General features: G+C 44.8%; 1 protein-coding gene across 2 annotated transcripts in view; it reads right to left on the bottom strand.

The window, feature by feature from the left end:
- Positions 1 to 25,870, bottom strand: part of DVL1 (dishevelled segment polarity protein 1) — a 65,783-nt gene extending 39,913 nt beyond the window's left edge. The window contains exon 1 of one of the 2 annotated variants that reach the window (XM_005530435.3): positions 25,585 to 25,870. In XM_005530435.3, coding sequence (XP_005530492.2) covers positions 25,585 to 25,754 — 170 coding nt within the window. In that variant the 5' untranslated portion in view covers positions 25,755 to 25,870. The remainder of the gene's footprint in view (positions 1 to 25,584) is intronic. The other variant, XM_005530436.3, reaches the window with a different exon arrangement.
- Positions 25,871 to 26,727: the final 857 nt, after the last annotated feature.

Genomic DNA, 26,727 nt, shown 5'->3' with positions numbered 1-26,727 from the left:
CACACAGAATTTCTGCACACAGCTTTAGGATTCAGGCAGAAAACAGGCATTAAAACCTGCACTGAATGTGGTGTTCTGTGCAGAGAAAAAGCTTGGGGGACTGTCTGAACCTGACCCAGTGAGGAGCTCCCTGCAGTTCTGCACTGACCGGTTCAGCCGCCCTTGTGATGGAGAAGGAGCTCCCTGGACTCATCAGGACAAACCCAGCCCAGCTCCAGCCTTTGCTGCAGCTGAAGGGAACAACTTCCAGATCTGTTGCAACTTGAAAGTACTAAATATAGCCCTGAGCTATGAGGCAAGAGAATGGCAGACTGTAATTCCCAGCTTGCTTTGGGTAGCGACTGGCAGTGCCAAGAACATCAAAGAGGGCAGCAGCCACTCGTGGCAAATACCACCGTTTTACAAATCATTATTTGTAGTAAAGAGGCGGCTCCTTTCCATCCCCAGCAAAGAGACAGAAGGCAAAAACGAGGGATTTGAATGGTTGCAGCCATTTGCTTCAGTCTGAGGCCAACTTTGCGAAAACGAGATGCTGTTTGTCTGCATGGATTTCGAAGGGAGGGCAGAGGGAGGCACGTGCTGCTGCCTGCTTTGGGAACATACAAAATATTTGGAATTAATACACAGCAGCTGGAAATCAGGGTGGAGATCTAAGTTCACAACCTGGACCCAACCCAAAACAGCATGGAAGGAAAAAATTGTGATTTCTCCCAGAGACCTCTTCCTGAGGTGAAGAATATTGGCATTGGATGTGGCCCACTCTGGAGAGAAATCACCAGAGCTCTCAAACTGATTGTTAATGGACTCACTGTTTGAAAATATGACCAAAGACCATCTGATAGCAAGGCACAGAAAAGGGGATGTTTATCCTCTTTCGAAAAGGGGTATTTGATTCCCAGGTCATGTCCTGGCTGTTGGCAGCCCTGTGCCTGGGGAAGGTTGGAAGGCTCAGAGCCCCAGTTCCAGCACACACAAGCTCGTGTTTAACTTGGGCTGGGACTCCCTGGGTCAGGGAGAGGAGAGCAAACAAACACCTGGCCACAGAGGTACCACTCAGGGAACAAAGCTGACATTTCCAGGTCACTGCAGGTCTGCCTGCCCAGCTCCCACCTCCACACCTCTGCCCCTTGGAAAGGGAGAGCCCAGCACTCCAACAATTTAGAGATTTTTCTTCAATATTCACAGACTTGTAACATCTCCCTCTTTACTGCAGTCCAGAAAAATCTCCATGCATGAAATATCCTTTAATTCATCCTTCAAATGCAACCACCAGGTGGAAGGAAGGCAAAAGAACACAAGGAGCAGCTCAGACAAGGTCACATCAGAGACAGAGCATGAAAAATACCCCACTCTTTACCCCCAAACACCTGCTCTACACCATCAGCAAAGCTCCCACATCCATGAATATCCGCAAAAAAAAAGGGTGAGGAAGTGTGGGGAAGGGGAGGAGGGAATGGCTCCACAAGCTCACATCCTCTGCTTTATTTGACTTCGAGGAGATTTAAGCACTAATTACTAAATGAAACAATCACTGCTGGTAGCAGCCCCTCCTTCCTCTGGCTTCCTGGAATTGTGTCTGGATCCTCTGGCTTTCCTACCGCACTGCTCTGCACACACAAATAGGTGTTTGTGCCTTTCCCAAACCCACGAACCCTCACACCTCACCTGTTTCTGGGATAGATTACCCTCCCAGCATCCTGAATTGTTTTCCCCCATAGAGGATCTTAGCCAGAAAACCAAGGATTGTTGAGGCTTAGCCTCCCTCTCATCCCCCTGCTAAGCTGCCTCAGAATATCCGCTGATCCCACGTGAACTGGGATATACCTGGTTCCAGGTGAACTCCACAAACCTGGAGTGGCTCTGATTCAGAAGCACTGAGATAACTGGCTATTAAAGACTACGTTTGATAGTGTTGCATTCTGATTGCATCATGCATACCTGGCAGAGACTGCATTCTCCACAATTAGCTGGGTGATTTTTCATTCCACTCGGAAAAATGAGGTTTGCAAGGAAATTCTCCTTTCCCTCCAACACCATGGACATGGGAAATGCAGGGTTGAGACAGATTCATTCCAGGTTAATGTGCACCATGACACAAACAGAGCATCTTAATGTCCTTTAGCACCAGATTAATCTCACCTTATCACTGATCATCATCAAGTCTCTTCTTAATTGTCTTTTACTGATGGGAAAAGGGGGGAGAAGCTTCATTCATTATAAACTTTCTTGGAGATCCTTAGAGAGAAGCCAAAGGCATTAACTTCTTTGTGCTAAATGTATCTTTGTTTATTCCTGTCACCTCAAAGGCAGGTAAGAGAAGATTGAGATTTTAGTTTTCCTTCACAGAATCAGGTTGGTTGGAAGATAAATCCAGGGGTCAGCTAGTCCAACCTTCACAGAGGGTTTAGGCTGCTCAGGACCATGTCCAGTCAAGTTCTGAGCATCTTCAAGGATGGATGTTCCACAACCTTTTTGGACAATTTGATTTTACTTTATGAAGCAGCAGTTTTCCAAAAAACTGTTTCAACTGGCAAAACCATAAGTAATCACATAATAGCAATTACTCAACTGGCATCGAAGGCTGCAGCTCTAAAAATAGTCTGGCTGAAGCTGATTAACTCTTCAGTGTGAATCTTTAATGAAGAATTCAGACTTCAGGGATTTTACAGCTGAGGCCACAGCACAGAGAGCCTTTAGCCACCTTCCCAGTGCAGGGAAAGAAATGAAAATAAACCCAGATGTTGAATTTACAGGGATAAACACTGGAATATAATGTGGTTTTTTTCTGGAAATAAGAAAGAGGGGAGGAGAGAAATCCCTTTGATGAGCAGAGAAACACCAGGAGCAGTGTGGGATCTGCACAAAAACCTCAGATCTCGTCTGCACCCTGCAGAGCCCCAGGCAGGAACTGTGTGGCATCATTCCCTCTCCTTCTCCAGGCTCATGCCAATCACTCCTCAAAACCTCACAGAGCCACAACTGAACCAGTATTCTCCTCTTTTTAGGCTGTTATTCCTAAACACTGTCAATGCTTTGCCTTTCCACATAGGCCCTGCCGTGCGCCAGCTCCCACATAAACCTGTCAAAAATGGGTATGAGTACGCTGCCCACAATTATGACAGAAATGACACACCCAGATACATGTAAGTGACACAACTGTGGAGCAAAACCCTCTTCAAAACCCTCTTCAAACCAAGATATGCAGCTTCAATGCAAACAAGCTCCTTCTTAGCATTTCTATAGAAATTGTAGCGAGAAACTATGTGCAATCAGTGCTGGGGAAGTCACCTCTTCCCACACAGGTGACAAACACATCAAAAACCACTTTTTCTTCATTGATGTAATGGCTGCTGCTCTGTCTCATGTTATTCTTAACCCTTTTAAAAACTGAAACCCTCCCTCTCAGTGATTCTGCCTGCAATTAACAGTGAATGCATCCATGTGTTTACACCCTGGTTATCCTTGGCCACATCTGATCTCCAGCACCACACAAAACACTTGTGCCCACAGGATTGCCTCTTCCCTGGTTTTTCTACTCCACCTTTATTCCTGCAGGCACATCTAGCACTTTGTCCTGCCAGGGATAATCCATCATTCAGGAAAACTGCAGGATGGTGGAGAGGTTTTGGTACTTTGGTCCTGCACCAGATAGTGACCTAAGCATATGAATGATGCAAGAATTATTGTGCTCCCTAGCCAAGAATCAGCCCAGATCTGCACCGATTTCAAACATTAAACTTCACTTTTTATGGCTATTCAAGGACAATTCTATTTGTTTAGGCTCTGCTTGGCACCATGGTGCAGTATGAGCTCAAGGAGGTCAGCTGGCACATTACACTGCAAGAAAACTAAGGAACCTCCGTGCTGAAATGTTCCTTGGAATGTTTGAGACATTTGAAGCAGGAGAAAGCCTCCTTACTTGGTTAGGGAAGACAGGAGTTCTGCTTAGGAACACGAATCCAAAAAGAACAACGGGAGCGTGTCGGGAGGGGAAGCAGAGATTCCTTGTGTGACTCTGAAAAGGGAATTTTGATGTGCAGCAATCCCATTTTGCCCTCTGTAAGGCCCTGCCAGCCCTCAGCACTGCCACAGTGACTCCTTCCAAAAGGTCCCATGTGTTTTGAACCAGCTGGGGCTTGGGCTGCCAGCCCAGCTCTGCCTCATCCTTCCATTTCAGTCCAGGGCAGCTCAGCCCCAAGCCAGAAATTCTGCCCCACGCCCTCCAAAGGGGCTCTAAACACACTGCCCTTTGCAGGAACAGCTTCCAATTAAGCATTTTAAAGTATTTATGACTGGCTGTCCAAGAGCAGTGGCATGCAGGGAATATGAATTGCTTCTCTCCTCCTTAATGAACAATATTTCAATAGCTGTGCCGTACTCAAGGTGTGAAAATCTCACTAAATTACGGATATTTGTACAATTTAAATTGAGATCTACAGACGTGAGTCTGGTTTGATTATAGCACTGCTAGATACAACTGTTCATGGTGTTATATCCCACTCCATTCCCAGCTAACCTAGAAAAAATATTACTCTCAATTATGTGCAGAGAAGCCAAGGAAATGGATGATTTTTAGTCCTAAGACCTTACAATTTCTTTTCCTCAATTGCCCCAGAAAGGGTTTGGAATAGAACTGGGCAAAACAAGCAATGCATTTTAGCCACACTGAGAGTCTCCTGTCTTTTCTCTTACTTCCCTCTTTCCTCTGCTCCCTGTATTATTTAGTAAATTATTTATGTGCCTGTATTTCAATCTCACAGGTGTTAATGAATCTATTCCTGCAGCTGTCCCAAGGGACAGACACATCTCTATCACAAAAACAGGGAAGTCACAGTACAAAGAGCCAGGTCAGCATAATCCTGACCTGAACCCAGATTTCCAATGCCTGACTTACAAAACAATAAATATTAACAAGCCCCCATAAAATTAAGCAGCTCTTGAAAACAGCTTAGGGAAAAAAACCCACTGTAAAAGCAGCGAGCTGCTGGTGGAATGCCCATTTCAAACAGCTGTCTGGGATTTGGCTTTCCCCAGGGTGCAATTATCTTCCAAACTCCGGGGCAGGACGCTCAGAATAGCTCACAGGGATGTCATTCCCGGCAGGGATGCGGCAGGGTGGGAATCCAGGGCTCTGCAGGTCGTGACCTCGCAGTGAGAGCTGCTCCTTGCCGTGCTCAGGGCTCAAAAAAAAAACATCCAAGGGCACTTCCCCCAGCCAGTTTGGGAGCTGGAAATTGAAAGGGCAAGTTCAGGACGGTTTTAGGGGCTCATCAGCATCTTCCAGACCCACTGATACCCAGCAGGAGATGCTGCACAACTTCTGAAGGTACTGGCCATTCCAACTGCCAAATATTCCCAAGAAAATCTCTATTTCTGTGCAAGGATTTCGCAGCACAGACATTAACAGGACATCCTTTTAGCTGTGCTTCCAGTCCTTTTGAAGGTATTTGGGAAGCACTAAGAACTCCATGAATTCCCAAGTTATCAAGGGAATAACTTTAATTCACCAACACTCAGCCACTGCTCTGGGACCCCCACAGCCAGAAGACTGTGGATACCTCAGCCCGAGCCTGGAATTCATCTGCTCAATATCCAAACATTTCAAGGTGCTAAACAGAATTTGCTTTTGTTTTTAAATACCTATGTTTTCATCTAAAAAGATACTCTTTGACTATTAATGCCTGGGATAACAAAAAGCCCTCAGAAACAGCCAGGTCCTCATTTGAGAAAATGAGTGTATTAATTTTGCCAAAATTTACTGTCCATCTTCACATCAGCTATGTTAAGGAGACACGTGTTAATCCTGCTGATGGAAAAGGAAGGAGAAGAAGAGATTTTTCTGTACAATTGTGAAGGAAAGGTTCAACATCAAACTGAAAATGATGACTCTGGCTGGAGCTGTCCTTCAGGAATCAGCTCCAGAGCAATAAACCCCAGGAATGAGGAGGCAAAGAATAGAACATACTCCATCAGTTCACCCCTCCCAGTATGGAATGAAGCACCTTTCTGGAGAACTGAAAATCACTCCCTGAGGGCCAGCAGAAGGAGGAGCTGCCTTTAAAAAATGTCCTCATTCTTCACTTTTTGATCAGAATGACTTTCAGTCCTCACAAGGAAAGCAAGAAAAAATTAAGTTCAGACTTAGAAAATTGAGTATTTTTTCCTAATCAACTAAAATTGAGTTTATTTCTACCATTGGGCCTGGAAGCAACTGCAGACCTCCCATTCCAACTGTTCAATTCCTTATTCCAACTGTTCAATTCCTTTTCAATAAAGGTGTCACACAGCCATGACAAACTCGGTGCCAAACAACACAAACCAAGAAATGTTAAACACACTTGAGATCGGGCAAGATAAGAATCAGTTCTTACTCCTCTGTTAAAGGCTCCTTTTGTGCTCTCTTGAGAGCACCTCATTAGAATAATAAAGCTGGGTCAAAAAACAGCCACAAGTGTTCATCAATTCCTCAAAGAAATATTATTTACGGAATTATTATGTACAATTTAAAGTAATTACAAGAAGAGATGAATGCCAGTCCAGCTACACCAGGAACACCCACATTATCCACCAGCGCTCCAGATACTTGGGAGAGAAAAGAAGCTGTTCATAAATTTCTTTAGTGTGGTCCCCATGCAGGAACCTCCAACACTTCTTAGAGATAATCTCTCTCTTTCCCCTCTGGGTTATTTGTCTAGACATAAATTAATTAAATGGCATAATTATGGTCACTGGTATGGTGAAAATGATTCAGTTTAGTTTCACAAGGTTCCTTCCAGAAGCCCATGACAAGGCAGGTGTGTGGGGCAGGGGATGTGACAGTGCCTGCTGCCTCAGCCCTGCACGAAACATGAGCACAGAGGTGGAGTCAAACACCTCTGGTACCTCCCAAGCCCACCCAGAATTACACAGAACACCCTGAAATTATTTTGTGGGGAAAACTGGGACCCCAAACAAGCAAAGCTCACCTCAACACACTCATTAAACCAGAGTTGGTGCTTCATTGATTACTCTAGAAAATGGCAGGGCAACCCAAATTTGCTTTCTGCTAAAATCAGGGCAGAGCCTGGATATCAAAGCTTTCCATGCATAAATATGATGGAGAGAGAAATCTTCTCTCTTGATGATGGAAGAGCTGAAGGCTAAAGGAGATCCAACCACCCTTCTCTTAAACACAGAAATTCTCCATATTCCCTTTCCCTGCTCAGTTCTTTGTACAAGCTTAGGAAGCACAACCTAGAATTCCCAGAAGTTCCAGTGATCCTCAAAGGCAGCTCAGGAGGGTCAGAACAGGAACCCATTTTGGGTTCCAGCTGTTCCACACATGGCCAGGGCAGTTTTCGTGGCTAAAGCCCTCTAGAATGCAGATCACAAGGAAAGGTTGTGGTGTCTGCCCCTTGGAAATTTGTTCTTCCACAAGGAACACCAGCTCCAGGCACAGACAGAGCCCTCCAACCCTCCCTGGCACAGCACAACTGCAGGACACTCCTTGCATCATGAAAAACTGGGTTCAGACCTCTTGCCTTCAGACCAGGTAATAAATTCCACCCACACTGCAACTTCAAAGTATAACTGGACCTACAAGTTTGTTTAGGCATTAAAAAAGAGATTCCCAGCTTGTCACAAAATCCCAAATCAGATATAAATTCAGGAACAGGGAGTCTTTGGATCTGCGTCCCTATGGGATTGTGGTCTCTCTTTACAGATTTGCACCACACAGAGCAAAAAATCTGTGTTTTCACCACGGGAAAAGTTTTCCAGCAGAGAAATTCAAAAAGTCCTTGGTAATAAATGCAATCCCCCAGCCCCACGTTCATGTTTAGACATGGATTTGCTATTCCAAGCTAAACTACAACACATTTTCAAACAATATCTACTATTTCACTTAGAAAAACAGCCGTTATAGCACAGATGGCAGGGCTGATGGATTACAGTGTCCATATAAATATGGACAAACCAACCTCCCTCATTTCAGGAATTAAGGGCAAGGCAGAGATCTTACTTCATTTATTACTGTGCTCCTGAAGAACTCTGAACACAAAGGAAAAACTGCAGTGCACAGGGACTCATTTGGGTACCTGACACAGATCTTTGAGTCCTTTATCATTTGTCCAAGCTATTCTTCTTCAGTGCATCCTTACAAGATGATCTAGCAGGACACAGGAATTCTGTATTCCAAGCGGATCACAAGCTTTTCCCACCAACTCATTATTCCTCATCCAACAAGACATATTTGCCAATAGGTCTTAAAGTCATTTCAGGGAAATAAAAATTGTATAGGTTGAACAGCCCAAATAATTCAGCTAAGACTTTCAAAAACTGCCACGAATGTACCAAGAAATGGTGCTCCTCCAAATATTCCTCATGGAAACATCATTCAGGAGCTGGAAAAATACACAGGGAGCTTGTTCTGGGAGGGGCCCCATGGAAATCTTCACCTGCCCAGCTCTGCCTATTCAGTTTCCCACCTCCCACTCTTTTAAAAGTCATTTCAGCAACCTGAGAGAAACAGCTCAGATAAAAGGGGCTGGGATTTTGTGCATCACAGAACTGAACCTTTTCCATATGCAAAGGGAGAGCAAAATTTCATTCCAAACCTGCACCAGCTCAACTGCATTTGACTTCTAAATGAGTATTTTTCATGGAATTCCAGAAGGGTTTAGGTTGGAAGGGACTTGAAAACTCATCCAGTTCCCTGCCATGGGCTTGGACACCTTCCACTGTCCCAGGGTGCTCCAACCTGCCCTTGGACACTTCTAGGGATGGGGCTTCTCTGGGAAATCCATTCCAAGGGCTCCCCACCCTCCCAGGGAAAAAAATAACATCCAAAAATCCCATCTAATCCTGCCCTCTGTCACTCTGAAGCCATTCCCTCATGCCCTGTGCTCTCATAAATTTTTGTAAACCTGCTTTTTGTAACTTGAAATACAGAATCCACCAGAACTTTGGCCTTCAAATTTCCAGTGTATTAATGTGAAAGAAAGTGGGAAAGCACAGGGCCCATTTCTTATTTTTAATGAACACATTCACCCCAAGAAGGCTGAGCTTGAAATTGAGAAGAAATTATAAAATTTCCCTATTAGTGGAGTCATTAGAGTTGCAATACAGGGCTATATTTCTGTGTTCCAGAAATATAGGTGTGTATCTCTGTGTCACACTCAGCCTGGGACACACAGGAGGGCTGCAAAACATTTCTCCCAAATCCCATCAGAGAAGCAAAAGCCATTTGCCACATCAAAATAATGAGAAGATCCCAAACTCATTGTGCTGACAAGCATCAAAATCTGAAAAGCTACAGTTCAGACTCAGTGCAGTTTTTTAGGAATCAGAGCAGTTTTTCAGGAGTCAGGCTCTGAATTGACTCAAGCTGAGCTAACACTGGAAACAGGCAAACCCTGAAGTTTGATTTTCTTGCTGCTCTTTCTTCCAAACACAGGGCAGAGCATCTGAACAGCTCCAACTCAGCCAATCCACTCCTTAATCCCCCACAGCTTCCTAAATCCTACTTTTTGCAGGAGGACACCAATAGCACCTCTCAGTAGTGAAACTCCCACTTTGTCACTCCCTAATTCCGAGTTCATTGAGACATTTATCCTGCTCCTTGGCACAGCCAGATACGGAGAGCTCCAATCCCAGTGGCTTTGTAATCTGGCCATTCTTTAGTACAGCTCTGTTCCTGTCTTTACTCATTTTCTAACAGAGGCTGGGCTAAACCAGCAGCTTTACCAGCACCACTTCCCAGTGGTTATCCAGGGGCTGATTTCTTAATTACTGATCCCTGGAGCCTAAGGAGAGCAACAGAAGCTACTAAAAGGAGACAGCAGAGATGAGAAGGAGGGTAGGGGGGTGGTGGGGATGGGAATAAAACACAGAGCAGTTGTTGAAATTAGCCCAAAAACATCCTGAATGCCTCAGCCTCAGGCAAAGGTCTTGCTGTTTAAAGCGAGAATCCAATAAGCCACCAAAAATCCCTTTAGAAGAGTCAGGTGGGGAAATCACAAACACACATCAAGCAACTCTGTCCCACAGCATCTTGAAGAGTTTAGGACAACTTCAGTATCTCTGAATTTTCTAATGCAGGTATCACCTCCTGACCATGCCCTGAACCACTGTTTTCCAAAGGAAATCTGTCCCTAAGAAAACTCAGGTTTAATAAAAGTTCAGATTTTGTATCCTGCCTCACCCTTTGCGATAGCATCTGACATCTGCCCTTATGCCTGAACACTTGGGAGAGTATATCACATTCTGAGAGGAATAATATATTTCCAAGAGCACTTTGTTTTGCATTTAAATGTCTATACCTGATATCCTTAGAGAAAAGGATGCCTAAGGACTCCATGAGCTGCCAGATGTGCTCATTTCTATTGGTTTTATTTATTTCACTTGGCTGTTGCACATAAAATGAAAATATCTTAAAAAACAGGAACATGTGAGTGTGAGAAATCTGCCAGGAAAAGTCAAGCTAATTCTAGGACTACTTTAAATGAATTTTTAAGCAAATGCAGTTTTCAAGAGGCAGGTTTTCCAAGAGTTGACACCATTTAGTGCTGTTCCACCATCACTTAACCTTAGAGGGTCCCCACAGTCAGGAAAGCTGACAAGAACATCCCACTTGTGCACAGTTATAAATCCATTTCCTGATTTGGATGACATTACTGCAAAGGAATCAAAACCCAGAGAGCTCTAATAATGATATTCAGGCTGCTCTGAGAGTTCCCAGTGCCCCGCTTATTAACTGACATCTCCTAAAGCTTCTCCTCAGTTTGGGAGCCAGGGACAAATCAGCACTGCAAGAAGCCCTGGGGAGAAAGGGAGAAGGGTACATTAAAACTCCCAAGTTTCTAGGACTATAAAGAAGAAGGAGAGTCTTATTTTTGCTTAATCTGAAGCAACACATTTTATTGGAATGACAGACTCAAGGTTGTCAAAACCAATTCCACCCAGGAACAATCACTGGAAGCAACCTTTAGTCAGTTTGCCAGGCTTGGCTAAAGAATTATGTCACGAATTTGTTCTTCTATCCAGCAGATCCCAGGCCATGGGCACAGAGAGTGATTTTTAACTTCTACTCACTCATTTTCTATTACTTTCACTTTTATTTCAGGAAAAGAAAGGTGTTTGCAGACCAAATGCGCAAGGGGGTGGGGATCAAACTTCTTTATTTTCACCGAATTTTACTTTTAAACCCATTATTTGCTGTTCTGTCATCTTCTCATTCAACAAAAAAACCCAAACCCCTCCAATTTTTTTTTCTGTCTTTATGTTGTTTTCTTTTTATTTAGGTTCAATGTTGAATTCTCCAGAGTAAGGACCATTTTGTTACTAGGAGCTTATCAACCATGAGCAAACCACTGAGCAAACCTGTTGTATTTTTTTCTGACTTTTTTTTTTACCAGCTTGAAGAGCAAGTGCCATCAGCAGCACAGCAAAGATGTCCCCACAAAATTCCCTGTCAAGGAGATGCCTCTTAAACCTCGGTTTGTACCCTCCAACATCCCAAATTTCCAGTTATTTTTTTTTGTTAGTCACACAAGTAAAGTCAGCTTGGCACAGGGACTGCAAAGCTGCCCTGCAGCAAAGGATAATTCACAGGAGCATTATCTGCAATTCCCGGGCTTACTGGTAATTTGGGCTGAGCAGGAGGGAGGGCTGGGGGAGGGTTAGCAAAGACAAAAATAAGCAGATGACAAATTTGCTTATTAGCCACACTGAATATTAGATGCATTAAAAAAACGTGAAGGAGGGAGGAGGGATGAAAAGCAGGATGTGAAAGAAGCAGGAGCTGGAACAGCCTGGCTAATGTCAACCATGAAATGCAACCCCTGCTGTGACAATTTGAAAGGCAGAAAGGCAGAGTTTTTAATATTAACTATTTGATTGGTCTGCTTCAGATGCTTCCAGCTGATAGCATAGCACTTCCACATTCCCTCCAGGTGATTTTTACCAGCCAGAGACCTCAAACAACACATAAATTCAGTCTGCACTGAAAACTTGACTGGAGAATTACAATTTCTCTTCACTCAGGACACACCTGAGCCGTTTTGAAACTATCCATCACCAAAAAGCTCTTCCCAAGGCTGCAGCTGCACAGGTGGCAGGGCCAGGTCTGAATTTACCTTTCCTCCAAATCCTCCCAGCCCTGGGAAGGCACATCCTGTACCCTGCCAGGATTAGCTGCCAGCACCACTGGAGCCAGGGAAGATTTCTGCAATCTGGAATCAGGAACTCGTCAAGCGTGTCCTGCACTTGCTCAACTCTGCAGTGACTAAGAATCCCCACATGATATCAGAAATCCAGCCTCTCCCTGGAATTCACCATCCAACCAGCACCTCTGGGTACAAACAGCATATATTGAATATTCATGTTTTCTGCACCCTGCCATCACTTGCTGCTGTTTAGGTCAAGCACTTCTTTGCATATTTTTATTTATCTATTCTCCCTCCTCATCTCTGCATCAGGCAAGGCTCTGGCTTCAAATAATTTTATTCCATTTATTTTAGTTTTGTTCCACTTATTTTAGTTTCATTCCTTTCATTGTACCTTTTTTTTAATTTGGGCCCGTAATAAAACAGGTCATAAATGACAACTGGAAATAAATGTATTTTTAAAACAGCCCCGAGAAGTCTTAAAAATACGTGGGTTTTTAACTGGTTCTTTCTGTGCTGGCAAATTATTTTATTTATGTGATTTTAAATATTCAACCACAATAGTAAAACCCATAGAAAATGAGTAGAAATGGATCATTATGTTGATCAGTAAAGAGAATTTCTGCCAAAAAGTAATGGCAGCAGACATTTAAAATTAACATGTTCACAAACTCCTCCAAGGGCACAACTCCTGGACATAAATCAGGATAATCACAAATTTAACTCAAATTGTAATCTCAGGGATTAAATCACTTAATCAAGATCAAATTCAGAGTAGCTGGAAGAGGGAAAATTGAAACCCAACCCACATTGAACTCAAATCCCAAATCGGAATCCTTCTTCACATTCCAGAGGGAAAGCAGAGCCAAGTCATTTCCATATTGCTGGTTTCAGGTAAGATTTAACTTTAAAAACTCATATTTTGAGACAATTTTCAAGTCTGTTTGTTCCTCTGCAACTCTGTGTGATGAATTCTTGGTTTGAACAGCAAAGAGTTGTGAAAACACAAGCTCTTGTCCCAGTTCTCCACAATAAGACAGGTGTAAACAAACACTATTTGCACACATATGAAGGAGTTTCTAAATGTTTCCACACCTCAGAACTCAGAAATCCACAGGCAGGTTTAAAATACATAAATAAATCAAAATCTGGAGGGTCCTTTTAGGCCTGCTCCTTCCAAATTGCTAAAGAGCCTTTACAGGACACTCCATCCAATACTGGAGATATTTTGAATATCCTCCCACATGATTTTTATGCTTTATCTTCCCAAGGCCACTGAAATAACCAAAAAATGATGGTTATTCTCTCAGTTACTCCCATTCCACATGGAAATAAGCCACAACAGAATCACAGGACAATTATTTAGGTCGTTCCTTCCCTGAGCCCTGAGAATTCCTCTGCACTTGCTCAGCAGCTTGTCTGAACTGATTAAACTCTGCTGCAGGAATTGCAGGACAAGCCTTCAGCAGCCTCCTCTGAGAACTGGGACCCCCAAACCAGCAAAATTCACCTCAACACACTCATTAAACCACTAATTACTCTGGAAAATGGCATTCCAGTGGCAGGGCAATTCCAGTTTTCTTTTTGCTAAAATCAAGGAGTGAAAAGATGGGAAAAAGCAGAGCCTGGATATCAAAGCTTGCCATGCATAAATAGGATGGAGATGGAAATCTCCTCTCTTGATGCTGGAAGAGCTGAAGGCTAAAGGAGATCCTTCCCTGAAAAACAGAAATTCTCGATATTCCATCTCTTCTCCCCAAGCATTTTCTTATTGCAAAAAGCCTCTAAATCTGGTGTAATTTATAGATTACACACATTTATACCCAAATTCTGGGGTCTTACAGCTTGGGGCATCTCAAACTGTCATACCCACAAAAGGGATTGTTGGTATCCTACAAAATCTGAAAAAATACATTGGTCAGAATAATCAGAATTCATTATTAATTATTGAAGCGTTTGAGACTCTTTGGGAACTGAGAGCAAAAAGTGAACACCTGTGTAAGCATAGGAACAATATTTGGATGGATTTGCTTCTGAGATTTAGGATAAATAAAAAGCATTCAAGAATTGGATTACATTAACCAAATTATGGTTTAAAAACTCTGTGTGTCACCAAATTCCACGTGCTCCACAAACTTGGATACTACAGCAATGGGGCTTTAGGAGCAGCCCCTGCTCCCATCTCCTACTGTGGCTCCAAAAACCACAAATATTTCTATTATTGCTAAAAAACAACCACCAGATGAAGCAGCAGCAGCAAAACGAGCAGATTCCTGAATATTGAATACCCTGCAAAAAGCACCCCAAGATGACAAAGCACCGTGAGGGGTAAAATCCTGGAAATTCTGTGTTTTTCAGCACAAATGAGGGGCATTTTCACTAAATTAAGTTCTCACACATGTAGAGGCTAAAACAATCAGACCAAAACATCCTACAAAAATAAAGATGGTTATAAATATCCTTTTCTTCTCTGTAGGCACAACTAGAAAATGGCTTGTGCACTTTAAAAAACCACTGTATTCCTGCTAAAACAACAGCTGTCCAGCCCCAAACAGCTGGGTTTCAGTCCAGGGGGTGCTTTCCAACTCAAGGTCACCATCAGGTTTGAATTTGAAAAAAAATCAGGATTTAAAAGGATCTTCTCAGGAGCTGGACCGGTGCAGCTCTGAGGTTTGCAGGTTTTCTGGACAGGAGTGACCTTTTCATTTTTGCCTACAGAAGAGACTCATCTCCCTGCCAGTTTTGGGAGGGTGTGTAAGGACAGGAATTTTCATTGTTGTGTTCTCTCAAAGCAAAAGAGGGTCAGGAAATGGTAGGAGCTGCCATGAACTCAGAGGGGGAAATAAAAATGAGATGTTACTGTCATCAGATGCTGCTTCCTCAAAAATGTCTCCATGAATTGCCCTAAAACTTTGATTTTTAGGCTGATTAAAACCACGAGGAGAAAAAATATCTCCCAAAATACTTTAAATGGCTATTGAGGGACTACATCTAATATAGTTGGTACATGTAGGATGTGTCAGCATGTTCCAAACTAGCCTTGGAGAAATCTGTGTCATGGCACTGGAATATGTAATTACAATTTCCATGATTTCCCTGTCAGCAACATCCCCTTAAACAGACATTTTGATTTAATTCAAATTAGGTTTCCAGCTGCAGTAGCAGATTTATGAGTTAAAGTAACAATGCAGAGTAATTTTAAAGCAACATTGTCTATATTTACTGATAAATCTTTGGACTGGAGAAAAACAAGGGAAAAAAAACCAATTTGAACTCTTGGAGAGGCAAAACTGAGAATGATGAGATTTTTCAGGAGTGGTTTTCTTCTAACTTCACTGGAATTACAGTCAGACCTGCCCTAAATGATGATGAAAAAACAATTGCTGAGACAAGAAAAACAGATGAGTTTAATCATCTGCCCAGCTCCAGCACCCCAACCAAGTGAATAAAAGCAAGCAGAGATTAAACAAACAGTAAAAACTGATATTAGTCAGGAATGCTTCATTCCCCAGCTTAATTTTCCTAACTGAACTCTTCAGTGGATCTTGTCTGCAAACAATTCTTTGGAACTGGGGTTGTGTATTTTGCCAAATTCTTAAGAAACAGCTACACTTAAACTGAATTTATGTCTTTTTTTTTTTTTTTTAAGAATTTACTTCTTTTTTTAAAAAAAGAAGGGTTTCAAAATGCTGCCTGCCGAAGGCCAGGATGCTCTGACATTACTCCAGCTTAGCAGAAAGGATTCATTTGCAGCTCACACACACAGCCCTTGCAGAACTCTTAATTATCACCACATAATAGCATAATTAGAGCATATAAAATAGACATTCAGCAAAAAATGAGGCACCTGGTTTTTTTCTAAATAACCCAGCCAGGAACAAGATGCAATCCTGGATATTAAGGAATTAAACTGCAGCAGGAATTTCTGTTCAATACAATGCAGAAGAGTTTTGGTAAACTAGGGGAAATTAATTAATTAATTAATTAATCCTCATGCAAATAAGGGGGTAAATGGAGAGTAACCATGAGCAGAGTTTTTAAAAAATAAGTGTAGGATAAGTTTATATTAATCTGTGTCCATTCAGAAAGGCCAATCCCCTGATCTCCTTTATTCAGCCTGCCTCAAACACCCACGGCACAACAGAATCCTGTGGGCACAAAGGCAACACTGGATTCCAAGGAAAAAAGGATAAATTAAGTGTCTCAGGGCACTGCCCCTGTTCTGAGCCTCCTTCCCCAGGGGTTTTTGGGTTTTCAGGAGTGCCCAGCACTGCTTTGCTCAGCCCAGGTGTCAAAATATCAGTGACCATCCCAACTCACTCACTTCCCTCTGGCTGATCTGATGGACAAAGGCTGATTTTACCTCCAGGACTCCCAAAATAGATGGTCAAATCACCTAGAGATGCCAAACCATTCCTATTTCCACAGGAAAAACAGGAATTAAACTCTCCTAGATATTGCCTTTTACTTCCTCTCTGATTTTTTTCCAAATAAAACCCAGAAATCTCAGCACAAACCTCCAAATAAACTGCAATAATAAGCTGTAAAGAGTGGGTTTTATGTATATTACATAATACATGTGTAGATGTGTTTTGAGTCAGCATCGCTAATTGGCACAATCAGCTGGTTCTTAATTAATTAATTTCCCCTCCCATAAGGTGAGGCACAGGAGGGAGGCACCTGAGAGATACCTGCTAAGGAGAGGGGGCAGGGTTTAGTGCCTTTAAAATATTGGATTTCAGTGATCTTTGGAAGGAAAACATGGCAGGAACACAGAAAAGAGTGAGAATGAGCCAGAATTTCAGGAAATCACAGAATTTCACATAAAGATTAAGGCAGGGAAATCTGCTGTTGATCATATCAAACAGAACATTTCAGTCAAACATCCAGGAACCTCATTGTGGGGAAAATAGAGAAAGGAGGTACCTTTAATTATCAAAGCATCCAAACTGAACCATGCTATGACTCCTGAAGGAGATAGAGACCAGAGAATAGAGGATTTTTCCTCTGTGTGTTGCCCAACCACCACCTGACACTGGGACAAAGCAGCCGAAATAGACAGAATGAATAGTTCTAACTAGAGTGAGAACTGGCCACGCTGCACAAGCCATGGCAGCACCTCCCAGGCTGCATTTAAATGGCTCTAAAATGCCATTTAATTTTGAGAACAGTTTTAATTTAATTAATTAATATAAAATGTAAATAAAAATTAATTAAAATCAAAATTCAATTTTGAAACATTTGTTTTGAAAACAGCCTCATGCTCAGAGGTAAGCAGGACCCAAGTGAAGGGAGTCTGCTGCCACTCATCTCAGTTACACCATGGAAATCTGCACAGGCTTTATTACTGCATGTAAATTAACTCCTTAATTCAACGTTTTAATCTGGTCTGTAGCTACTTAGGATGGCTTTCAAAGCCCCCCGCATGTGCATCTCCTGGTGCATCTGGTTCTTGTCCTGCTTCCCTGTTCGCCCTCCCACGGCAGGCTGGGATGGAGATAATCCTTCAAAAATTATTATTAAATAAATCCTACTTAATTCAACCTCCTTCACAGGCAAATTTTAATTAGAGATACAGCCAGCCTATAGATAAATTGCTGAACTTGAATGCTTAATGTTTCCAGGAGCTGTGTGGGGATTCTTAAACCCAAACAAATCTACCTGAGCACTGGGAAAGAAAAAATAAAAAATAGAAGAAAAACAAAACCATGCATCCACTCTGAGGAGGTACTCATTAAATGAACATAAGTAAACTTGTTTTTCTAACTTGTCCCACTGCAGATCAGCAGGCACAGGAAGCAAACCAAACCTGATGGATCCCCTGAGCTTGTTTTCACAGCCTTAGCTTTTAATAAATGTAACACACTCCACCCCCAGAGCAGAGCAAGGCTCAGGTTCCATCAGGAAAAAAAAAAAAAGAGTAATTTTAAATATTTAGATTACATTACAGCTGGGACATTAAAATAAGCAGTGGCTTGTACTGCAGACAGGTATCAGAATCAGCTTGGTAAAATACATGTCAGCCTGGTGTGGCTCCAAAGTCTGAGCTCTGGGGTTTTTGAGCTTTTATTATTTGTATTACAATGGTGCTTTCTGATTCCAGCAAGCAGAAAAGTACCACAGTGCTGGATGTTGTATAAATAGAAGAAGTGTGAGTGTCCAGAAAGTTTATATACTTCAGCGAGAAAATGGGGAAAAGAAAGGAGAAATAAAGGCTGTTAGGAGAAGGCACAGACCTCAATTCAGCCACTGTGCCCATTTTGCAAAATCCAAGCCTAAATGCAGTTTCTTTTGTATTTTCAAGTCTCAATTCAGAGCTTCAATGACACCACCATCCATAAAAGACCAGGGTTTTTTTTCCACCAGTAATAGTTCCTCAACTTTCTGCAGGTATTAAACTCTCCCTTGGAGCCTGAATTCTCCTTCCCTCTAAAGAGCTGCTGTTGATCCAGGTACTCAGGGCTTGCTCTTAATAATCCAAATTTTCAGGCTGTTATTCCAGATTTGTTTGATTGAATCAAGCTGGGGACTCAAGGTCACTTTGGGACACAGTTCAGAGATAGATTTGGCAGTACTGGTTAAAAGTTGGACCCCATTATTTTAAGTGTCTTTTCCAAGCTGAGCAAGAGTGTAGAATAAAAGCTGGAAAAGCCACTGAACTGCACAGCCAGAGCCGCCAGACTCAGGCTTAGGAGCTGTCTCAAAGAACTAGTAAAAATTAAACATCTTCACAACTAAATTTACTCAACCATCTGTGGGGTTTTGAGAAAAAAAAACACCTTTTTTTGTCAAAAAGCTTTCTCCTCCCACTGCACTCACTGCAAGCCACACATTGCTCATGTGACAGAACAGCTCAGCTAGAAAATGGCTCAAAATTCAATGTGTTTCAGAAAAAAAAAAGACCCTCAGTGACTTCATCAGGTGTTGGATCAGCCCCAAGTGGTGTCAGGGCTGGCAGAGCAGGGGAGAAGGACTGTGGATGTCAGCCCTGGACTGTGCCATGCCTGACATTCATCCCCTGGCCAGCCCTGCCTGTTTACACCCCAGGAGCAGCTGTCCCAGCCTGACCTGGAGCCATTTGGGCTCTTACACAATCCTTCATTTGCCTCCAGCCAGGCAAACTTGGCCAAAAAGGAGGGGAAAAAAAACCCAAAAAACTTTTACAAGAAACCCACTTGTTGCTCCATCTGCTACTGACCAAAAAATATTCTCCATAAATGTGTGTTTATATTTTCAGTAAATGGGCATTTGCAAAGGTCTGTATGGTAAATTGTGAAGCTGAATGAGCAGCTGAAGCCCCAACCTGTGTCCAAATGAACTGTATTTTTCTCAGTGATGAGAGAACAGGGAAGATACAGAAGGTAAACACTAAGAGAACATCAATCTTCAGAAAAGCTGTTTTTATTAGTTCTGCCCTCGTGGAACTGCTTCCTTACTCTCTTTAAAACACCCTGTTCCCCTCGATTGAGGGTAAAAGAGACAAAATGAGGAGGAGACAAGGAAAACAAGCACAGGAGGAAATTCTCCATGGCTGCTTTGTCAAGAACCTTGCTCCTATTTCAGTGCCAAAGGTTCCAAGTTTTGGATTCCAAACCCCAAAAAAGGTCCCAGGCAAAACTACCTGCCCATCCTTCAGCTCTGGACATCACCTGGAACTCCCTGGCTGCTCCGCAGGCCATCGCATCCATCCTACACTTGGCTCTCCCTAAAGCAGCATTTCTGAAACTTTCCATTGGCACAGCTGAAAATTCATGCCAGAGCTTTGATCCTTGCAGTTGCCTCAACATCCCCTGGTTCTGATCCATCCAGGCTCCCTCCGTGGGCATCAATCCCTGTGACAAAGCTGCAAAGATCATTTTCCTAAACTGGTATTTTTAGCACATGCCCCCCACTCTGCACATTGCTCTGCCAGCTCTGTGTTTTCTACAGCAAATAAGAACCACTTGCTTCTGTTTTATTTGTTTTGTTTGATTTATTTTATTCTGTTTCAAAAAAGACAAACTCCTACCTGTAACTGACCTATATCAGCCTCTGTCACCTGCTTGCTCAGTTTTCAAACAAGGATGGAGGGAGGCATCCTGTCATGTGGCTCTTTAGTCTTGAGAGGGTCTCCTTAAAAACACCAGCAAAAATACCTCATTAAAATCCGTGTTGCAATAACTACCCCCAAAAAAACCCAACCCGAAACTTTGGCCTCACTACTCCAGAACACAGCAGAGCCCACCAAAAAGGCAGAATCCTTTTGACCAGTCTGCTGTATATCCCTAAATAAGCCTGGAAAGAGCTTTCCAAGCACAGAACTCAGCCCAAAAGAACTTTCCTTGTTCAGAGTCTAGAACTCTGTGGCTCCTGAGAACAGAGAACAGGAAAAACAAAACTTCCAGGTTTTTGTCTGACATTCCTCTGCTTGCTGGATTTTTACAACAGATTTCATTCAGTGACCATGGAATTCTGTGGAGGTAACACCCAAATCTACTGAGGTTTCCAAGCTTTATGTCCAGTGTCCAAAAGGCACTTTAATTATCAGCAAATCCCAGACTGGTTTGGGTTGGAAGGGATCTTAAAGCTCATCCAGTCCCACCCCCTGCCAAGGGCAGGGACACCTTCCACTATCCCAGAGTACTCCAACCTGGCCTTGGACACTTCCAGGGATGGGACAATCATAGACTTTTTTGGGATATCTGTACCAGGACCTCCCCACCCTCCCAAGGAAGAAAATCCCTAAAATCTCATCTAACCCTGCCCTTTTGTCAGCCTGAAGCCATTCCCTTTTGTCCTGTCACTACAAACTCTTCCAAACAGTCCCTCTGAACTGTCAGCCTCCTACTTTCATTTCTCCCCCTGAAATTATTCTGTGTATTTTTAAAAAGTTCTTGTCTCTAAAAGCTTTCCTAATTATGAAATTATAGCACAGCAAGACATCTGTCAGTTGGACTCCTGATCCTAACTCCTCTTAGGGCAAGGGTGAAAATGGGGATGCTGCATTACCTCCACAAGAAAAAGCGTAAAATGCTTCCCATGTCCCTCTCCTATTAAAAATTACCCCGTTCAGCTCACAATCCCAACCCCAAACTGGATTACTACTGCTTTAAATCCCATTTTCTTGCCAGTTTTCAACCAAGAAAACCAATTTTTAGCTGCACCTCAAAGTGCAGTTTGAAATGAAGGTCTTTTGCTGATACCAAAGGAATGCTTAAAAAGCCACTCCTCAGAGTACTCCCTGAAGAAGAATAATCAAAGGAGTCTTAGTTCACACAATGGAAAGAATGAGGATTTGAACCTCACCCAAAGGGTGGCAGAACAGACACACTCTGCTATTCCATGGACTCTTCCTGCCCCACTTACAGGGAACGGAGCAGAGGAACCACAACAATGCACAGAAGGAATATTTATCCAATTTTGGACAGATCACATCTTTAGGATGGTTCAGTTCTTCACTGAAACTCTCCTACCACAGCATTACATCCCACACTGGAACTGCAAAGTCCCAAACCAGGTTATTGTGTAGAAAATGAAACACACAGGAGTGCCTGGATCCTCCACATCCATCATTTTGTGCTTCTGGAAGTTACTGATAGTGTTTTACAAGCAAAGCTCTGGAAATACCAAATATTTAAAAGCAGACAGATACGAATTCCTCTTGTAGGATCTGTCACACAGATTCATTATGAATAATTTGGATCCCACACAGCTGTCAGCATTTCAGTCATGAGAGCCCAGGCATCACAAGCTACAGCTTTATTTTTAGATGTATTCATTAGCTGTCATTTTTTAAATCATCAAAGAATTAACAGAATTCAGTGTTCCTGCAGGGATATGTGGGGCTGTAACCCCCACAGCAATGAATCAGCAATGTCAGTGATAGGAAGTGACCTCTGAACTTTGCCTTGAGGAAAAAATCAGTAGCTGTAATTAATTAAATCAGCTGATGACACAGCTCCTTGTCTACAAAAACATACCTCAAACATCACCTCTCCTAAATTTCACTGCTGGTGGATGCTGTCACATTAATGAGGCTGATCCTCTAATGTCCCTGCTTGGTCTCCCACCAACCAGAATAAAAATATCAGCTCCAAGGGTTGAGTATTAATGTCAGGGCACAGTTGGACATCCTGCATCTTAAAACCAGCATCAGGTCTACAGGTGGAGCCAGCAGGAAAAGCAGAGTAAAGGCAGGGCCATCCCATTCATGAGTTAGGGAGTGAAGTGGCACAGGGGAAAGTGGCAGAGCAGTAAATTAAACTGTAAGCAAAGCTCAGAAGGGAATGTGACACTCCCACACCTTCCAAGGTGAAAAGGTACTCAGAACACAGGGCTTTAATTCCATGCCACATCCATGACCCAGCTCCATCCCAACCCTCAGCCACTGCATCTTTCACAGTTGGAAACCATTCAGCACATCCAGTGGTTCTGAGCACATTATTTATTCCATTATTTCAGGATCCAGGAAAGGCCGTGCCTTAATTACAACAGCATGTGCAGAATTGCAAGGAGTCAGTTCCCGATCCCCAGCTTCCCAAGGAGGCTCCAATTCTCCAGGAAAACATTTGCTTTCCTAACACAAGGAGTGCTTTTCACATTTCACAGTGAAAAATTTAGGGATTTAGGGACTGCCCTGCCAAGTGACCGAGCCAAATCCCAGCTTGGCACAACGGGGAATGACACCAGGATGCCACAGGGACACCCAAAATGTCCCGGCAGCTCCAGCCCAAGTGCCACTTCAGAACATGCAGGGAAGAGCTGCTCTGGAGGAGATTTTCAGGCACATAAGGGAAAAATTAAAGAGACACAGTTCTGTTATGGTTTGTGGCAACGGCAGCTAGAATTGCCTGTTTGCAACAATTAAAAGGATGGAGCTGTGCCAGGGGAGTTGGAATGGATTTTAGGGAAAGGTTCTTCCCCCAGAGGGTTCTAGGGCTGTTCCCCAGCTCCCCAAGGAAAGGGCACAGCCTCAAGAGCTCCAGGAGGGTTTGGACACTTTTCCCAGGGATGCACAGGGTGGGATTTTGGGGTGTCTGGGCAGAGCTAGGAGCTGGACTGGATAATCCCTTCCAGCTCAGGATATCCCATGATTCTACAAAGTCAGTTTGTAGACAAGATGATGAAAACAAAGACCATATTTACTATTAACACTCACTAAGACAGCCAAAATTCATCTGAATTTTCTTCTAATTTTCCCAAATATTTCGGATTCAGAGCAGCACAAACACAAAAGGATTAAGACATATAAAATAAATGCAAACAAAGATCTGACTGACAGCTCAGAAGTCCCACGTGCAGAGTCACTCAGAGCTGTCTCAAGGCAATGGACTGTCACCGGAATGCTGCTGATTAAATAATAAAGACAGAATTTCCAGGTATTGACCCTTGCACCCCTTCATCTTCCATCATCTCCATTTCCAAGAATAACAGACAAGTTTCACCCCAACTTTCAGACTAGTAAGAAAATACACCCTAGGGTTTCCTACTAACTCTGTTTCCTGGTCAAAGACCAAAACATCCCTGTGGGTTCAAGACGCCTCAGCACAGTTTATATTTCCTAATCCTAAATTTCTGTGGCAGTGAGAATGATGCAGATACTGCCTGAACAATCCCAACCTCCTTTAGTGAAATCAAACCACAAACACAAGTTGAATTTCTACATGGACAACAATGTGTCCCTGTCACTGGGGGTGAAGGAAGAAAATTTACTAATAGTCAATTTCAAAGATATTTCTTTTGAAAACAAATATTTTGTACAGTTGTACCCCCCACAAAATGTTTGCACACTGAGAAAAACAAGAAATCAATCCACAAACACTCCTATGGTTACAAGCCAACACTAACAATTCACCACATCAGAAATACGTGTCAACAAACAATATCCACATTCCACCAGGGATAAAAACACAATCAGCATGAAAAGCTTCGGGGTCTCAGGGATAAGAAGGAGGCTGCACAACACGTCCAAGGATGCTTGGGGTTATCCATCTCACCAAACATAAAACCTACACCTCAACCAAAGCGTTATTTTGGAGTCAGGTCCACATGAGTTTCCCACAAACCTGCTCCCTTTTTTTTTTTCCCTGGCAAAGCATTTAGCTGTGCAAAATTGCCTTGCCAGCGACAGATGTGAGTACAAAGAGAAGTGATTTGCTACAAAAGGATTAATACATTTTGAAAGTTACTGTCTGGCAAACTGTCAAAGGGACTTTTATTGGTTTATTTTATTCTGGCTGTCGCTAAGCCCGGTGGCACGCAAGCCACTCTGGTGTGCCGGGAGCAGAACGACGTCAAACATCTCCCGGCTCCGGTCACCGAGCTGCCTCTGGTCACCACAGAGGTCATTTCAATGTCTGGCCCTGCTCTTCTCCAGTGCTCCCAGTTCAGTGTGTGCCCTTGCAAGCAGACATTTGGCCACTGACCGCTTGACCACTGACCATCTGGCAGCCGTGTGGCCACCAAGGGTTTGACAGCTGCTGGCCAAGCACAGCCCCTGGAGCCGTTTGACCAGTGCTTGTCAGTGTTGGCACAGGGACCGTGTGACACCCGTTTGAGCCCTGACCACCTGACACCTGTCTGACCACTGACCATTTTACTCCCATCTGACCTTGGACCGTCTGACATCTGTTTGACCCCAGTGGATTTGACAGTCGCTATCTAAGCGCAGGCCCTGGACCCGTTTCACCAATGACCACTGTTACCTGCTTGACCACTGACCAGTTTGCACCCATTTGACCACTGACCATTTCACACCGTTTGACCAGGGACTGTCTGACCTCGAGGATTTGACAGCTGCAGTGTGAGCACAGCCCCTGGCACCGTTTGACCTCTGACCACTTGTCACCCGTTTGACCACTGACCATTCCATACCCGTTTGATCACCGACCACTTTCACCGCTGAGCATTTCATGCCCGTTTGACAAGTGACCACTCGCCCCTCATTTAACCACTGACCATTTCACACCCGTTCAACCAGGACCGCTCGTCACCCGTCCGACCCCCGAGCTCTGACGGCCGCCGTCCCAGCGCTGCCCGCGGAGCCCCCGCTCCTCGCCCCGGCACCTCTGCGCTCGCCCCGGGCCAGCCCCGCGGCCCCTCGGGCACGCCCGCCCTGCCCGGGCGCTCTCGCGGCCTCCCCGGGCGCGGTGACAGCTGCGGCCGCCCGTCCCCGCCGCCTCGGCTGGACCCGAGGGCACCGCGACAGCTCCGGGTGGGCCCGGGAGGCTCCAGCCAGGACCGCGGGGGGATCCCGGGGCATCGCGGGGCGCGATCGCGGCAGCCCCGAGCCCGCGGCAGGGCCGGGCCGGCGCGCCCGCCATGTTCGCGGCGCCGCCGGTGCCGAGCGGGGCCGGCCCGGCCGAGCCCGGCAGGTGCCCCGGGGATGCTGCGAGCCCTGCCCGGCCCGCGGCGGACGCGCGGCACCGAGGGCCGGGGGTGCGCCCGGAGCGCGGCCGCTCACCCGAAATCCTGGTCCATGGACTTGAAGAAGAACTTGTAGCTGTGCACGGGCCGGTTGCTGAGGACATTTTTGAAATCGGCCAGCGTGACTTTCTCCGGCGGCACGGGCAGCTTCACCAGGTACGGCGTCTCCTCCTCGTCGATGTGGTAGATGATCTTGGTCCCCGCCATGGGGGAGCGGAGCGGGGGCGGCCGGCCCGGGCCTCGGCCGGCGCTCGGCTCCGCTGTCGGCCTTGCCCACAGGAAGGGAGCTCGCGGCTCGGGCTGGCGCTCCCTGCACTGCTCTCTAGCTGCCCGACCCGGGAACGGCAGCGCGCCCGCCCCGCCCGCATCCTCCGGCCGCCCCGCCGGCCTCGCTGCGCCGCCGCCGCCGCTGCGCTGCCCGGGCCGGGCGCGCCGGGCCCGGCCTGAGGGGAGCGGGGCTGCCCCGGGCAGCGCCCTCCGCCCGCTCCGCGCCCCCGCTCCGCGCCCGCAGCGCCCGCACACCGCCCCTGCCGGCCCGGCGGCAGCACGGCCCGGGCAGCGGGGATGGCGGGGCGGGGAGGGTGGGTGGGAAAGGGAAAGGGATGAGGAAAGGGCAGAGAATGGGAAAGGGGATGGGAATAAGAATGGGGATGGGGAAAGGGGAAAAGATGGGATGGGGACAAGAATGGGAACGGGATAGGGATGAGGAAAGGGAAGAGAATGGGAAAGGGAAAGGCGATGGGAATAAGAATGGGGATGAAGAAAGGGAAGAGGATGGGATGGGAAGGGACGGGAATAAGAATAGACATGAGGAAAGGGGAGAGGATGGGATGGGAAAGAGGATGAGGATGGGGATAAGGGAAGGGAATGGGCATGGGGAGGGAAAGGGTAGGCAGATGGGAAAGGGGTCAGGGAAGGAATGGGACTGGGGATGGGGAGGGAAAGGGAATGGGAGTGGGAAAGGGAAAGGGGATGAGATAAGGTGATGAGAATGGGAATGGGGAAAGGGAAGATGATGAGAATAAGGATGAGGAAAATGAAGAGGATGGGATGAAGAAAGGAGATGGGAAAGGAAATGAGAAGGGAACAGGGATGGGACAGGGAAGGGGAAGGGAATGGGGACAGGAAAGGGGATGGGAGAATGGGATAGGAATGGGAAAAGGGAAAGGGGATGAGGACG

The sequence above is a fragment of the Pseudopodoces humilis genome, chromosome 24 (genome assembly GCF_049639895.1).
Source record: "Pseudopodoces humilis isolate 2021_Gansu_Grassland_sample_001 chromosome 24, ASM4963989v1, whole genome shotgun sequence".
NCBI classification, from domain to species: Eukaryota; Metazoa; Chordata; class Aves; order Passeriformes; family Paridae; genus Pseudopodoces; species Pseudopodoces humilis.
This window is presented reverse-complemented; position numbering and strand designations above follow the sequence as displayed.